The sequence below is a fragment of the Trachinotus anak genome, unplaced genomic scaffold (assembly GCF_046630095.1).
Source record: "Trachinotus anak isolate AG129_WGS33_773 ecotype Australia unplaced genomic scaffold, CSIRO_AGI_Tana_v1 ptg000026l, whole genome shotgun sequence".
Lineage (NCBI taxonomy): Eukaryota > Metazoa > Chordata > Actinopteri > Carangiformes > Carangidae > Trachinotus > Trachinotus anak.
The window spans coordinates 9,591,187-9,607,180 of record NW_027273877.1 but is presented as its reverse complement, the minus strand read 5'-3'; the positions used below and the strand labels follow the sequence as shown (position 1 = coordinate 9,607,180).

Genomic DNA, 15,994 nt, shown 5'->3' with positions numbered 1-15,994 from the left:
CATCATCTCTGCAAACGTGCATACCTTTGCAGAATCTGAGCTCTTCATATAGGGTTCAGTGCAGTGAGTAATCCCTCCCTGCAGGACCTTCTCGATCCTGGCCACTAGGAAGATCTCTGGATGGGGGCACGTGACTGAAAACACCCCCTGTCTGGGGTATTGGAGAGCCCCCTCAGGGAGCCCACTGGCCAGCCTGCAGCCTCCCAGCAGACCATCACCCCGGCTGCCGTTGATTTGCAACTCCTGCCCGCTCCCGGAGCCTGACGTCATCTGTCGGACCAAAGGATGATTGAGATCCACGTGGAAGTCAGCTGAGATCTTTCTACTGTTCTGGACGTCAAAGAAGGACAGGACCACATAGAAAGGCTCCACCTTTCATGAAAGAGGAGAGGGAGGGAAATATTTTTGTCAGACAAACAAAAAGAGACGAGGAAGAAAAAAAGGAAAGTGACAGTTTAAACTGATCCTCCCTAGTGCACTTCTCATTTTCCATCAAGTCAAAATGTACCATTGATGTAATTCATCCTCCCATTCACTCTTTCCACTATGCGTGTCCATTACACAAACCCATTTGTGAGTGAGTGGACCAGAGCTAATAGCTGTGGTTCCCCAGCTGAGTGCTGAGCGTAGAGGAGGACTCCCTCCACAGAGGCAGAGACGCTGGAGAGTGACAGCAGGAAACCGGCGTCAGATTGATGCTAATGCGTGGTGGGAGGCCCAGGCTGGTTGCCATGGTAGCAACAACTCCCTCTGCCAACAACACCAGTTTTGACAGGGGGCCAGCCAAGTGGGCCATCTGAACTGTCTGTGATCTTCTTAACTGATTTAGACCTCGCCCTCGTTTGCTAAAGGACATTTCCCAGAATTATGCAGCAAATACATGTGCACCCAACTGACCTGTGCCTTTCGCTGTCAACATTGATAAAAAAATAGATCAATAAAAATAGATCAATAAACACCATGAACTCTATTTGACTGTTGGGTTTTCACTGGAACATACATTCGTTGTCGGCCCCTCTTCATTCTCTGCAACGCAGCCCTGCAGGTTGAAAGACAGGTCGTTACAGGTGACCAGGACCCTCTTCCCAAACTTCTCTTCAAACTGCCGCACGTCTGGCTCGATGCCGGAAAAGTCCAGTTTCTGTGGAGGCAGGAGATGCTGTCAAAAGGCTTTAATTGCAAAAAAAAAAAATAATTAGGCGCTGAAATCTAATTGACACTGCATCGACAGACTGCAGTCAGGTGTCATCTTCGTCACCTGTGTGTAAGGATCCAGGGTGAACAGTTTCAGGCGAGCTTCACTTCTCATTTTGGACTCAATATCTCTGGCGGTCTGTTAGAAAACAAAGCAAAAACTGCAGTTTAACATCACTGGATAGTTTCTAAGAAGAGGGATGGATTTGATCGTACCGTCCCTATGAGACACAGCACATGAGCAATGTACTCAGGAAATCCAAGGACAGTGTAGATCATCTTTGTGGTCGATGTGCAAAACAATGTTAATTCACATCCTCCTTTGTCTTTGTGAAGCCCAAGTCTGCTCCCATTTTCTTCATCGCCCCCTCTTCTCTTCTGCATTCTTCTCATATGGATTTTGTTTACTTGAGACGATCATTTACACTGACCTCATCTATACAGCACTAACGACTAAATCAAGTTTTTCAAGGTCAGTTTTACTTGTGTGAAGAATTACAGTTTGCAAATTCTGGCCTTTATTTGAAAATATTATAAGGTCACATTTGAAAGGTTGTGTTTGTAAGAAAAAATGTAAAAAGAAAATTATTGTAACATGTTTGATTGCTGCCCAATAAAAATATGGCAGGTCTCGACTTACCATTAAAATACTTTGAACATGACAAACATTGTTTCTTTTTAGGTCTGTGTTCATATGTTAGTCTTTGCAAACTAGTTGTTCCACGTACAGTACCTTCCTACTCTTAGATGCATGACCTTATTTTTTGGACACTGCTGTAACCACAACATATTATCACCTTTAAAGTTGATATGGCTAACGTGTTGGAAATATCTGCTTCTATAGCTGCTAAATGCTCCACTATGTTCACCAGCCGGTTGCTAACTTTGTCTCTCTGCTGTGTGGCGCTGGGCAGGTTGTGTACAGTGAGTTAATCAGAGCTTGTTCTCCGAAAATAGCTCTTTGCTGTAGCAGAATGTGATGCTGATGAGAGCTGTGAGACTGGACCAAAACATTAAAACAGCACCCTTTAAAAACCAAAATAATAAGCTCAAAGATATGAAAAAAAAAAAAAAAAAAATCTGTAGACCTGAGAGGAACTGAGAGGAACTTTGGGTTTGTCATTTCAAGTGACCCCTTTCACGTAACATTTGACCCACTGCTGATATAAAATATTAAGTAGAGCAGCCTTAAGACTTTGCAAATCCAGACTACACCTCTTAGTGTTTGTTTTCAGACTGCCACGTTCCATTCCTGCTCAGCACCGGTGTTGGCCTCATCTGGCCTCTACATTTGGAGACCATACACAGCAAAGCAGATGTTTGCTTGGTTAGCAACAACAGGAAAATGTGGGGACCTGGATGCAGAAAATACAGCTGTTTCGCTATTCCGCTAAAAGCAAAGCCCCAGTTACAGCTTCCAGAGCAAAGCATCTGGGCACCCACGGCACCTCCTCGGCACGTGGACACAGCTAATCCATACAGGGTGAGCTGAGGCTGGTTTTATGGGCAAAAATAGTTGCTGAGCATCGTTTTAACGTGTTATTATAGATGGAAAAAACAGACTACCTGAAAGCTGTCTTGAAAACTTCCGGAGGAGAGGTCTGTTTTTCCATTCTCCTCATCTGTTGGAGAGATCAACATGAGCCCTGTGCTTAAGCAATTATATGAAAACATAATGACGTGTTGGTCTCTCCATCTCTATGAAAAGGGAAGGAGAATTACATGAGAAAGAACTATTGATAATGAAGTTGTTTATCGGGCATGAACAATTTGCATTCCTACTGAATAGAGAAAAGATTCCATGGAAAACAAATTGAAACAAGAAACATGAAAATAAACACAAACAGCCTAAGGAAGGCAAATAAGTACATGCAAAATTAATCAAGCTGCTAAGACAGACAACAAAGATGTCAAGGAAATGGAAAAGGTGCACAAAAACACACCATCATGCAGGTCTCCATTCCTCTTCTCCTGCATGGCCTGTTCAAAGCTGCTGTGGAGAATCTTGTTGAGGGTGCTGATCCACTCCTCCATCTCTGCTTCACTGTCTGCAGCCAGCAGGAACGTGCTCTTATCCTGCATCTTCAGCTCAAAGGCAAACCGACGCACTTTGCTGTTCTAAAAGAACACAAATACAAACATAGACTGTATAGAGTCCATTCTGATCCTTTCTCAAAATATTTACAAGCCCATTTTCTACAAAAACAATTTAAAGAATGCAAGCTTTAATGTTTCTAAATTCACTTTGTGTTCTATGGTTTCAAAAGCTCTAGAAAGTGAAGTCCTTTACCTGAACGACACCCATGCATGAGTCAAGGAAGATGGTTCCTTTGGGCTCTTTGGAGGTGTTTTCATCTTTGTAGAAGTTGAGGTTATAAGACCCATCTCCAAGCTGAGCCAGATGGAAGTACCTTCTCTTGAAGGACTAGAGGACGAAAACAGAGAACGTCAACATTGCAAAGGGCTTCTTACTCTCTATTATAGGCTCCCTTAAGCAAAGACTAATTTGATTTCCTTACGTGCAAAGGGAGAAAGACAAATGTTGTAATAAGATGCTACTGATTCCCTGAAATTATTGGTCCGACAACTTAAGGGAGCTATTTGTAAGAAGTTTTCTCTGCAACCAAATGTGGTTTCTCGCAGCACAATGGTTTCAAGAACGATTGAAGGCTACAGTGAGTCGCTATCAGAAAGTGACGAAGCGGGCCAGGGCTAGCTGGTTAGCATGCTAACTTCAGTAGAGGCAAAGATGTGATAGAAACAAGCGTTACCACTGGCGTTGCTTTTCACAGCTAGAGACAGCTCTTGGAGAGTAAAGGAATGAAGTCTAAGTCTAAGTGAACTAAGTAAACTGCTGTTAATACTAAGTTGGCCGACGCAGTTGACTGGTTTGTTGTGACATCACAAAGTTACAGAAGTCCTGACAGCTTATTTTAAGGTTCAGTTTCTGAATACAGGCTGGGAGCGCTTTGATACTTTCACAGTATAAATATAGAACCTAGACCTGCTTTATAATTAGAAAAGACATGGAAATCTCACTTTATACTTATACAGCATGGGACCTTTACAGTCAAAATTACCAGTCAACATTAAATGTGAAAATGGATTGCGAAAGGCTGTGTTGCTTTAAGTAGTCAAAGAAGAGAAGAATGAGGGGAGGGTAGCTGCATTTAATCACAAGTACAACTTTCACTCCTGTACTCACCCGCATAGTAACACTGATTGCACTGTTCATGTTGCCTTTGTACAGCCAGCCATGTTTAGACACTCCTCCCTTCTGAGATCCCAGGGAGGCTGTGTCCTGCGGGAGGAAACGCAGAGGACACACGTGAATGCGTGTATTCAGCCTTTCAATGAACAAAATCGCAAAGAAAGATGGATGAGAATTACAAACATTTATATCTACAGTATGTAGTGCATGTCTCGCTATCTTCCATTAATGCTCAAAACATATACACACTCCCACACACGTGTTAATTTACACATTTTGCTTTGAGCTTAAAAATCTGCCCTCAAGACCAGCGGGAGGAGAGAGGGCTGCATTGACTGTGAGACGAATCCTCTTCATTATGGTCAACATTAAGATCAACGCTGCACTTCTCTAATCTCAGGGGGTTTCAGCCATGACGGCATGTGCATTAAAGGTCACTGGCCTTCAGTTAAATCAATGCCCAAAGCGAGGTAATTATTGGGAAGGGATGTCTCTTTAAAATGCTACAAATGTCATGAAGATGTTAGTTATTCTGGGAAGTGGGTCGAGAGCAGCGACGAAAACAGCCAGGGGTGGTTTGTGAGAGAGGAGTGAAATTAAATAAATGCATGTGTGAGTAGAATAGTGTTTGTGCTCTCATGAACAGGGCTCAGTGAGGCCTAGAGGAAGTTGTACTTCCTGCCCTTTTGTTATTAAAACTTAAAGGGCCCTATCTTACACCCGGAATGCAAAAGTCCGACGCAGTTATCATTTTCCCGCCCAGCACTAAAGTTGTTTAAATAGCTAATACACATGCGCCCATCTGTTAGCTGTCGGCTATTCCTCGAATGAGCAACCAAGAACCTGGTCACAATTACGGCACAGTACTTTATTGATATTTTAAGAGTAATATGAGCCTACAAAGGTGGGTACACAGCGCACGTCCACTGTGTGCTGTGAGAAGACTGTGGGACAAACAGGGCCTCCTGAATGAAGTGGAGAGAAAGTTTGGGATTAGTGGGCGTACCTCATCTTTTTCCACATCTTCGTCCACCTCGAAGACGTGAGCTGCCAGTTTCTCAGGTCTTAACACCTTACTGAGAGGAAAGGTAGAAGGAAACTTTTTTTTTATAGGTCACAGCACCAAAATATGAACATTTGACTCACATCCACATGCACACATACAGGCAACACCCTTAATATACAGGTTTAAGGCTGGGTATTGTTTAGAAATGAGTTATTTGATTGGAAGAGAGGCACTCAAATAATTACTTCTGTATGTTATGGAAGCATGTATAGGGATTTCAGTGTCTGTCTTAAATAGATTCATACAGACTAGTCTTGGCTATGGTACAATTTTAAAAAGGCAGATTTGAGCAGATTCTTGATTTATGGCTCAAAGGTAAGAAAGAGGCTACAAACTATAAACCAAATTCTTGACTGTGTGGCTCAAAGAAAAATGCAAAAAAAAATGCAAAAAAAAAAAAAAAGGGTTTTTTAAAATGTATTTCAAGACTTCTTAGGAATGTTTCTAGCTTTACAGGATTTAGCTGAAATCCAGCAGCTGCTTCTCTTATGTGCAGCTCAAACCCCCAGACGGACACTTTGCCCTTTGACTTTTACAAGAACCCAGTTCGCTCTGGGGAGCTACTAGCGTAAGCAGTGTCAAGGCCAAGGCCAGGGCTCGTCTAGTTTTCATTCAACAATGTTTTAAACATGACACACAACATCTGTAAAGAACATTCCTGTCCTTAAGGAAAGTGGCTCAACCTTCGGACAAATAATGCACTGTGGGATTTCCCTTAGGCTTTAATGATATCAATCAGCAGCAGTCCCAGAATAACCCTGCTTATCCTTGGTAGAAAAACAAAGGAAGCTTTCTATTGTTGTAGTGGATGAGTGAGGAGCCTCCGAGACACAGGTTTCCGTGTTTCTAGGGTTCTGGCTGAAACATTCACTCTGGCTGTATACAAAGGGCAGTGTCACTGAGCACACAGCATTATCATCTGGTTCTGCCTCTTAAAAATATTTTTTTCTTTGCCACTGTGGCCGAGTGCTTGCTCTTGGTGGGAATTGGTGGGTCTCTGTAAATAATACTATAAAGAGAAGGTCTAGACCTCCTCTACTTGAAAATGCCTTGAGATAACTTCCGTTGTGAATTGGCGCTATACAAATAAAGTTGACATATTAGCTGGAAAGCACGTGCATTTATCAATCAATCAGACAATCAGACTTTATTTGTGCAGCACTTTTCATACAAAGACTGCTTTACCGTATAAAAGAAATAAAAACACCTCCCCACCTCCTCACACAGACAGAAAGACACACACACACGCAACATAAATATAAAGCTTGGAGAAAATACAAAGCTATGAATAGAAGTGTGATATAAACAGCAAGATGGCTTGTGCTTTCTAAATTAACACATTTTAATCATCTTTTTTTTTTTTTTACTTTTTTTTTTTTTTTTTTCAAATTAACACCATTATGGGAATTTATAGTCAACTGGCACAAGAGCAGATTGTTGAAAGCAGAGGAGCAGGAGGAGGAGGGGAAGGTGTAAATCTGTTTTATTCACTGCTTTAACACCGAGACGAGTCATAGATGTCTGATGTTTGTGGCACTTTTACGCCCTAACTAAAGCTAATTTATGTCATTTTAAAGAGATAACAGTCAAATAATAATCTTGTTCAGTACTTTAAAATTAGCAGCGCGTGGAGACATCCTGGAGATGAACTAACTTTTCATCTACCACCACCACCACGATGTCGACAATTCAATTTGTCCAATACTTTGGTTAATGACCAAATACCTGGTCTTTGTACATTTGGTGAACAATGTACCTACTGATACTGGGGGTTTTGGCGTAGTGAAAATTTGAGCTTCCTACATGTTTCGCCTACTGTCATACTGTTATGGGGTTGAGATTTTCAAGTGAATGAGTTGGAAAAGGTTGAGAACTGCTGCTATAGACTAATATATCCAGTCACTGTTACCCTGTCACATGGCAGTGACCTTGGCTGCACACATGCTTCTCAGTAGAGTGTTAGTAGAGTACTAACATACTGCTCTTTCACTATGAGTGAGCATAGAGAGAAATTTAAAAAGTCTCAAATCAGTGAACACTGAGATGACAGGCTGATGATGGACCTGTTAGGAAAATGGTTTGCACCTCAAAACACCTGTCAATACAGCTGAAGCGCGCGCACACACACACACATACACACACATACACACACACACATTTCCTGTGCACTCACTTTGGGAGCTGACGGAAGTCTCCAGAATACTCCTCGTACTTGTAATTGACCACATGCCAGTCGGACTTGTAGGTTTTGATGCACTGCAGAGACAGAAATTGAAGCAGGGGTGAGGAGTCGTTTCAACAGGAGCAAATGTGCTTATATACATGGTCCAGGCACGGACCAGCTCAGGTTTCTAAAATGACCTCGGAAAAGTGGTGGTATGCTTGAATTCCATCCAAAAACTATTTTTATAAGAAGAAATCTTCTTGGATGTAATTTGCTTTTGACATTCGGCTTTTTTGGTCAGACTTCAAGCCTTGACGGAGTTTTAGCAGATGCTCAAGAGTTTGGTGCTAAGGCCACAGAAATGTATTACATCCAACCGAATTAACAAGCACGAATATTCATGGTCATATACATCACTGCAGTTCTGTCTGAATGATCCTGGCACAAATTTAGCACATGAGAAAACCACAGCAGACAAAAAAAAAATCTAATTTCATTAAAGTCTTAAATGAGAGCACTTAGACACTTTGACTTACACCGCATTCAGACAGGATTAATATTAAAGGGGGGGCTGAATAATTAAAATTTCCCTTCCACCCTCATAATAATAGTCATATTTCTGGATGGCATGTTAGCCACTGGTAAATTACAGGTGCTTGTTCTGTAATAGCTCAATATGAAGCTTGATAAAATCTCACACTCTTTCTTCAGTTTTCTGGAGAACGACGGTTCACTGTCGAATCTCGTTACTTTCGTTTGTATAAATGGCGGCTGTGGCACAGGAAGAAGCGCAGGTCATCCACCAAATAGGAGGGATGGCAATTCGATTCCCAGCTCTTCCTTTCTAAGTGTCCTTGAACCCCAAATCGCCCCTGGTGTAACATCAGTGTGTGGTAGAAAAGTGTTATACGTGGAGAAAAAAAAAAAAGCACTTTGTGAATAGGTGAATGTGGCTTCCACTGAAAAGTGCTTTGAGTGGTTGATAAGACTAAAAAGTGCAGTCCATCTACTATTCTTTATTCATTTCAAAGTCCAATGACTTCTTTGGTAAATTGTAACCTTATGTTTTTTTTTGAAATGGCAACATCCGGGGCTGAAAAATGAAGCCAACACAGAAGTGATAAAAACACTCCAAAAGTGAGTCAATCCCCATAGACTCTCATGTTAATAAGTCCAACTTTACAGCAGAAATAAACATGTTTACAGCCTGGTGCAATAACAGTTTTGGTCTCTATAGCTAATTCCCTCCTTTATGACAACTGTATGGGAGGTGATTTTTTATATAACTTAACTGTTTACATTTTATTAAGGCTTGAAGTACTACATAGTTCAGCTGCACACACGCCCCAATTCTATGCCCATTTTTGGATTAGCCAAGGGGTTTGGCGGAGTCAGGTACTGCCAAGATGGCAACGGCCCACAGCTTCAAAACCGCTCTTCAGAAACCTATGGGTGACGTCGTGGAGGCTACAACTATGTTTGTTTACAGTCTACGTTTTTATTGTAGTGCTTGCAGATATAGATACGGACTACGTCTCTCCAGACCTGTCTCCACAGTGCTGTGATAGCACTGGACAAAAGTCTGGCTGCATACATTATCATTCTACTATAAGGGGAAAAAAATGCGCTGGCTTGTTGGCAGAATGCAGCGGTGGTGCCCCTGCAAAATAGTGTCACAGTGGAACTTGTTTTGGAGGACATTTGCACATCAGGAGGCGAGCACTGTCATTGAAATAGCTGTTTACCCACAAAGAAAATGCCACAAAAAGCAGCAAAGACACTTGTTGAATGTGTGATTGTATCATCCAAATCCTCATCAAAGCTTGCCATTTTCAGTGTGTAGGTTGCTAGCTTGGAGCTTGTTGTTGTTTCCCAGGCAGGGGACGTGGGGAGGCGTAGGGGTGAAAAATATGAACACTCCCCTATTTATTTCTCCCTTTGAGAAATAAATCCTGTCCAAATGGAGCTTTCCTGTATGATTTTGCGACTCAGACAAATACCACAACATTTTGTAACATCTAGTCACAAGGTTTCAAATCAACGTGTTTTTTGAGGGATTATCTTGGGTAAAAACACTTCATTCATTCTTACAGAGACAACAGGAGCCACATGTGACACAAGCATAACAAGCTAACACCAGTTGCATCACTTGATGCGTGATATTCCGATACGTTTTCATCAATTCTACGAATTCATAAAATACAAATGTTGAGTGAGGAAAGGGGTTACTTAGAGGTGGAAAAATAAATTCTGAGATAGAACATCCCATCTGTATAAGTAAAGGGTGCTGCTCCAGATGTTGTTATGATGTAATTCCTGGCTGAAGCCATGGGGGACTATCCCCTATCAGGCTCTATCAGGCCGCACCCCAACCAGCCCCAGCGCACAGCTCCTCTGAAACAACATGACGTGAACTACCAAAGAACTGTGGACTCCATCTGCGGCCAATACTCTGTCAGGAAACATGTGAGGGTGGAGAACACAAATGGAAGTTCACTTAAAGGCCAACAGCAACATTTTTGACGTGCACCGTATCGGTTTTCCCTCGTCTAGAGGTCAGCAAACATTTTTCTTTTTCACTATCTTTCTCTGAAATCTAATCAGTCTCCTTTATCTATATACCACAAACAAATTACAATGAATCTTTGGCTGAATTCATGGCTGAACATTAGAGTTCCGGCATCTGATGGGTGATCAGGGTGTAAGAGTCTGGATGGACGCAAAGCATCTGTGTCTCCGAACAAAAAAAAAGTGGGCAGTCCTTTGGTCACAGCAGAGAGGTTGAGGCTTTGGCCAAGGCTGACTGATAAATAATGAACAAAGCAGGCTTATGTCCAGGTATGTATTAGTTTTACCTCTTGGACAAACAGCGAGTCAGCTTCTTTCTCAGCAGTCTCTGGCACGGTGGAGAACAGGGTCCTGCCCTGGCGCCGCAGGGTGGAGATCTGAGGAGAGAGATGGAAAGTAGGCATGAAAAACAGACTGATAGAGGAGATTGGCACAGCGCGTTCATCCTCATTCATCATCGGGTTTCAGACTTGGGAACCCCATTGCATTTAGCGAGTTGACTGACATTTTGAACCAATTTTCAAAGTGGAGGATAATAAATCTTGTTGGATAATATTAGGAACTGCTGGAATAGGAAGTAAACAAAGTTTAAGAGATCCAAAAACTATTGGCGGAGTCTGGTCTTCAAATTAGAGCAATCTTAAAGGTATGTCTACAAAGACAGCATCGTCGTCTCACACACATCTGACCGAACAGAAACACAGGCCATGATTATGGGTTGTGTTTTACTTGTGCTATACGCCCATAAACGTGAATATTTATGCTTTAAGTCTATTTCCCTGTCTTTTATTAACCTTGGATTTCTCACAAATCCATCTTGCCAGGCTCCAAGCTATTCGCTTGTTGCCCAACCACAGTGGTTCGGACCAGTCAGCATCCTATGGGAGGAACTACTGGCAGTATCTTATATTCTTTTTACACCAAAATTATTGAGCATAAGCAGGTTTTTTGAACAGGGGTAAACCACTGCCAGCCGAGTTTGCCTGAGAGGACACACAAGTGCAGGGACCAATGTCATCACATGCAGTTACAGATGCAGGGGAGAAACAGTGAGCTACTAGCCCCGGACTAGTGCGGACTGGTGTAACAGATCCGTAGCATCTCATCCTTTGGTTGGTGCTCCTGGAGCCTCAGTATGAGACGCTTCGATCGGTGATTGTGTGTTTTTGAAACTTATTTCAGGGCTGCAGCTCACTGTTTCATCCACGAGCACAGTGTAGGCACAGTGGTTCTGGTTTAACAGCACTGTGCTGGGCAGGTGACAGGTCTGTTTACAGTGTTTGTGCTGAGAGACATCACAGCTCGGAGCGCATTAAGCCAATAATTAATTTATATAAATTATATTTTCAATAATGATTTGACCTGGATGTGAATTCAGATTCTAACTTTTTCAAACGCCAACAAAATCCTGATGTTTGTGCTGTCAGTGAAAAGCAAGAGACATAGACAGTGATAGACAGGTGGTTCATCCAGTCACCTTCCAAGTATTATTTTAAAAGTGCCTGCGCTTTTCCAACGAAGCCTTCACAGATGGCTCTGTGTAACAAACCATCTGGCACTTCAGGTTCCCATTTTACAGGCACAAGTACAATTCCAAAACATGAGTGACCTACAACTCGATACTGTGCTTGGACGCATGCTGTGCAGGCACAGACGGAGCATTGGAGCTGCTGCTGCTGCTCGGCTCACTCTACGCTTCCTATGCAGGCATGCTGTTTCTAATTTTATCTGTGCATATTTATGGACGTGTTGTCCAAATCTAGGTGTTTTATTATACAGTACGTATGCTTGCTTCAGTTGCATCTTCAACTCAAACAAAACTACACAAGGTATGTGTGTGACTCACTAAACTTTAAAGGAAGAATTGCCCAACAGTGGTTCAGGACAGTTTCAAACCATCCGTGGGTGACACTGACAGAATGATATCAATCTTCTCATCAACTTAAATAAACATGTTCCCAAAATGTTAGATTATTCACTTTATTAGGCTTTGTTTTTTTTTTTTTTTTTTGTTTTCCCTCTTACACAGCTACAACAAAGATTTGAAAGCTTTTCCAAGCAGCTCAAGTCTATTGTAGCCAAACCACTGCATCATTGACCTGAATGACTGATTTTTCCTCACTTTAAGATGTTTTAACTTATCATCACCACCAGAGAATTATAGTACTTGAAAGAACTTTATTTGAACTGTGTACAGATTAGATAGGACTGATTAAACTGAGCTCAGTGTGGGCTACTGACACGTCTTTGATGGCTACTGCAAGAGTGAACTGGACAAATTAGGGCAGGGGTTTGATAACTGTATATATTTCCCAGTGTAAGAATAGGAGACTTATGACAAAACTAGGTCATTGTGCCACTGTGTCCCACTCATCTTTGTGGCTTGAGTAGAAAAGCAGAACACTAAGTGGGAGCAATGACGGCTGCAGCGTCCAGTAGCTTAGAAGACTTGCCAGCCCAACAGTCTTGATGCCCCGAGGTGCCTTTCGCTTCCCAGTTATGGATCCTCGCTCTCCTCTCTTTTGGCTGTGTCCGTCTAATAAGGCTAACAGAGGGGAAGAATTAGGACTGGAGTAGGGGGATAGGCTGCAGAAGATTCTCAGAAGTGGTTGGTTGGTTTTTTTTTCTTTTTCTCTGAGCAACTCAAAAGAACCAAAGCAAATTCTTCCATATATTAGAATTTTAACTTTGCTTGAAAGAGTAGTTCCATATTTTGGGAAACAATAGTGATTTTATGTATGATACCAGAGCTTTGAGGCTTGTGGTGGTATTTCAAAGCAGTGAATCACTGTGTCGGAGATTGCTTCACAATTGCAATAATCATGTGAGTGATGATATTAGCAGGACATCTACTCTGATACATCTACACTTGATGACCAGCTTACTGGCTCTTGTTTCATGCTGTGTTTAGCATACAGATATACTCCAGTTTTTATCTTCTAATCAAGCTCCAGGCATGAAAGAGAATACTTCCCAAAATGTCAAGCTACTGCTTTACCGTCAATGTCATGTGGACAGGATAAGATAAAACTGCAGGGGCTAAGTTTCCCTGTGATCTGTGACCATAAAACTCAAGAATGATTAGATAATGGCAGCATTTCATTCATGGGCGAACGACCAATTCGCATAACCCACTGTAACACAGTATGACACTTCACAGGCACTTCAGCTGCACTAGCACAAGTTCTAGAGTCCATTTCTCTGTCTGCTTTTTCACCAATTCACTCAAAACAAACAATCCAACACGCAAAGCCCGTCCGTTCGACCAGCCACTCAAGGGCCACTTTGACCGAAGCGTGTAGCTGTCAAAAAACCGCGAGGAAGAACTGCTGGCTGCCAATTAACAGCATTCCTTTCACAGCCGTTAAACTTTGGGCTTTGACGGCTTCCACTGGGCCAGAGGAGCGTGTTCCCAGCAACAGTGGTGCTGCAGGGGAGGCCGGGTGATGCCTGATAGGGATTCAGTTTTCTAACATGGAGATATGCGGGCAGAGAAGATAGGGACAGGAGGAGGGAGACGTGTCTTCTGAAGTCTTTCTACTTTGAGAGATGAAAGTGACTGCAGAGTGACTGTTTTGTGAGCCCATATGGTTACATGTGTGCTGTGTCAAAACTTTGAAGACTCTGGCTGACCTGAAGATTCATTTCATTCTAACCTGACCACAATAGCCTGCTTTAAATTAAAACTTTATACTTGGGTGGTTAGGAGCTACATTAAAGCACTTAATTCAAACTCTATCAAAGGATGGGTCTGTATCTGTACTATACTGCATGAAGGGAAAGATAATCCATAACTCAACACTTCACCTCATTTTACCTCCTTCCATCATGCTCTCTTTTGCATGCCCCATTACCGTGTGCATGTGTGCGCATCCATTTGTGTGTTAATCTGTGCAGCACGTGCACATGCTAGACCCACATGTCTGGCCGGCTCCCCCCTGCTCTCCTCGGCCCAGCCCAGTGATGTAAAACATATGGCAGGTTAGACAGATGGACGGACTGGGTTGGACCAGACACACACACACACACACACACACACACAGAGCGTCTTGGGCAGTCACTAATGGCTGTGCACTGTAGACGGCCTTGTAATGAAAACCACTCATCATCTACTGATTGTGAAATGGTCTGAAAACAGACTGTAGGTTGTAGATTTCCCACCACATACCACATAAAGCCAGAAAGGAGAAGGTCTTAACACAACAAATACATAGCTTATAAAAGAGTCAGTCATTTCCGAAGACAGCCGGGCACCTGTAGCTTTTTAGCACGTTACTCAAATAGGTGGAAATAGTGCATTTGCTGGGGACTATTTTTAGCTGCAGATTAATACACATTTGATGCTCTAGTGAACTTTTACAAAAGGAGGATGGTTGATGTGGGATTTAGTCAAAATGAACCCCAGTGCCCATGTTCATCATAATGAAGGAACATGTCATCCAGTGCAACTCTTTTGGTCTAGTTTTTGGAGAGGAATAATGATATGTCAGTCTACGGATACACACAGTCTCATTAGTAGGAAGTAATCAAGTGTGATTGCTTCTGATTGATTTTTTTCAAAAGAGTTCCAGAGTTAAGGAACATTGGAGCATGAGCCTCCTCGTGTTTTCTCTTTCTCTCTCAAACTGGGAGTGGACCCCGCTCAGACCCATTCTCAGCACTGCGGTGATGTAATGTTGAAACGGTCTTTGAGCTCCTCTGAACACAAGCAAAAGATCTGCAGAGCGTGTAAATGTTTGTAAGACCTTGAGCCAACGATTACATGCAGTGCATGTACAACCAATTTCACACATGGTTTCCCCAGATGATATCATAATTTGCCTATATGCTGATCTGCTATGCTATGCTGGACCTGATTTCCTTAAAAGACACCAGTCAAATGCAGTGAAGTAGAACTTAACCAGCTTACACAGCATGAAGGACTCCTAAAAGACTTTCTAGTGTGTCCATGAACTGCACTGGGTTGCAACAGCTATTTGTTGATCCATCATTAATTTTGTGTGAGGTCCCTCCGCAGTTCTTCGTAACTACTTGATAGTAATGATTTATTCAGTTGGGTTGCACTATTAAGACATAAAAAATATATTAGCTATTAAAGGCTTTTGCAAATTGCTACCAGTTAGTGCTATCAACTAGCAATTAGCAACCAGTGTAATGCAACTACAGTTAGTAGTAACTACTTGATAGTTTTTAACTAATTAAATATGAAAATGCACATTTCAATGGGGATGGAAAATAATTTTCTAAAAGTTTAACAGTGCTTTCAAACTTCTGCATTAGCGTGGACGCAGCCTTGATCAACACCAGATTCAAGGTCGTTTCTCTTCCACTGAGTTTGACCTATGAGAGGGGGAAAGCTAAACAAAAAATTACATACAAGGCTCAATAACTCTCTCCATGTCTCACCTGGAAGTCGTCGGTGGGGAACTGTAGCATGTCCCGAAGAACATCACTGATGATCTGGGTCTTCCTCTGCAGAAGCACATTCTCATAGTCCAGAGGCTCTATGATCTTCGGCTTTACCTAAATGAGCATACGACAGAGTCAGTCCAGCTTTCCTTTACATGTTGTTGGGTAATTTATAACAAAGCTGGAGTCTTTCAATTATTTTTTTTTTTTTACACATAGCTGTACAAATAATAAGGGTGTCATTGCATGGGTTGTCACAGAGGGAAATCTGGCGTGTTCATTTTGTCTGGACAACAAGTTGCCATTGTCCTTTCACAGAGTAACTGGCTGACATCTACAGCAGCGGGAACTGGCACAGAGACAGAGATGAATGTGGGTTAAG

At 42.2% G+C, this 15,994-nt stretch overlaps 1 protein-coding gene across 6 annotated transcripts in view; it reads right to left on the bottom strand.

Annotated features, from left to right (window-relative positions):
• Positions 1-15,994, bottom strand: part of dock9b (dedicator of cytokinesis 9b) — a 61,228-nt gene that overhangs the window by 25,154 nt on the left and 20,080 nt on the right. For all 6 annotated transcript variants that reach the window (XM_071464600.1, XM_071464603.1, XM_071464598.1 and 3 more), the window contains exons 2-12: positions 15,610-15,726; positions 10,491-10,580; positions 7,645-7,727; positions 5,412-5,481; positions 4,400-4,495; positions 3,485-3,619; positions 3,138-3,312; positions 2,761-2,816; positions 1,259-1,333; positions 1,001-1,141; positions 25-372 (exon numbers count right to left, since the gene is read on the bottom strand). In XM_071464600.1, coding sequence (XP_071320701.1) covers positions 25-372; positions 1,001-1,141; positions 1,259-1,333; positions 2,761-2,816; positions 3,138-3,312; positions 3,485-3,619; positions 4,400-4,495; positions 5,412-5,481; positions 7,645-7,727; positions 10,491-10,580; positions 15,610-15,726 — 1,386 coding nt within the window. The remainder of the gene's footprint in view (positions 1-24; positions 373-1,000; positions 1,142-1,258; positions 1,334-2,760; positions 2,817-3,137; positions 3,313-3,484; positions 3,620-4,399; positions 4,496-5,411; positions 5,482-7,644; positions 7,728-10,490; positions 10,581-15,609; positions 15,727-15,994) is intronic.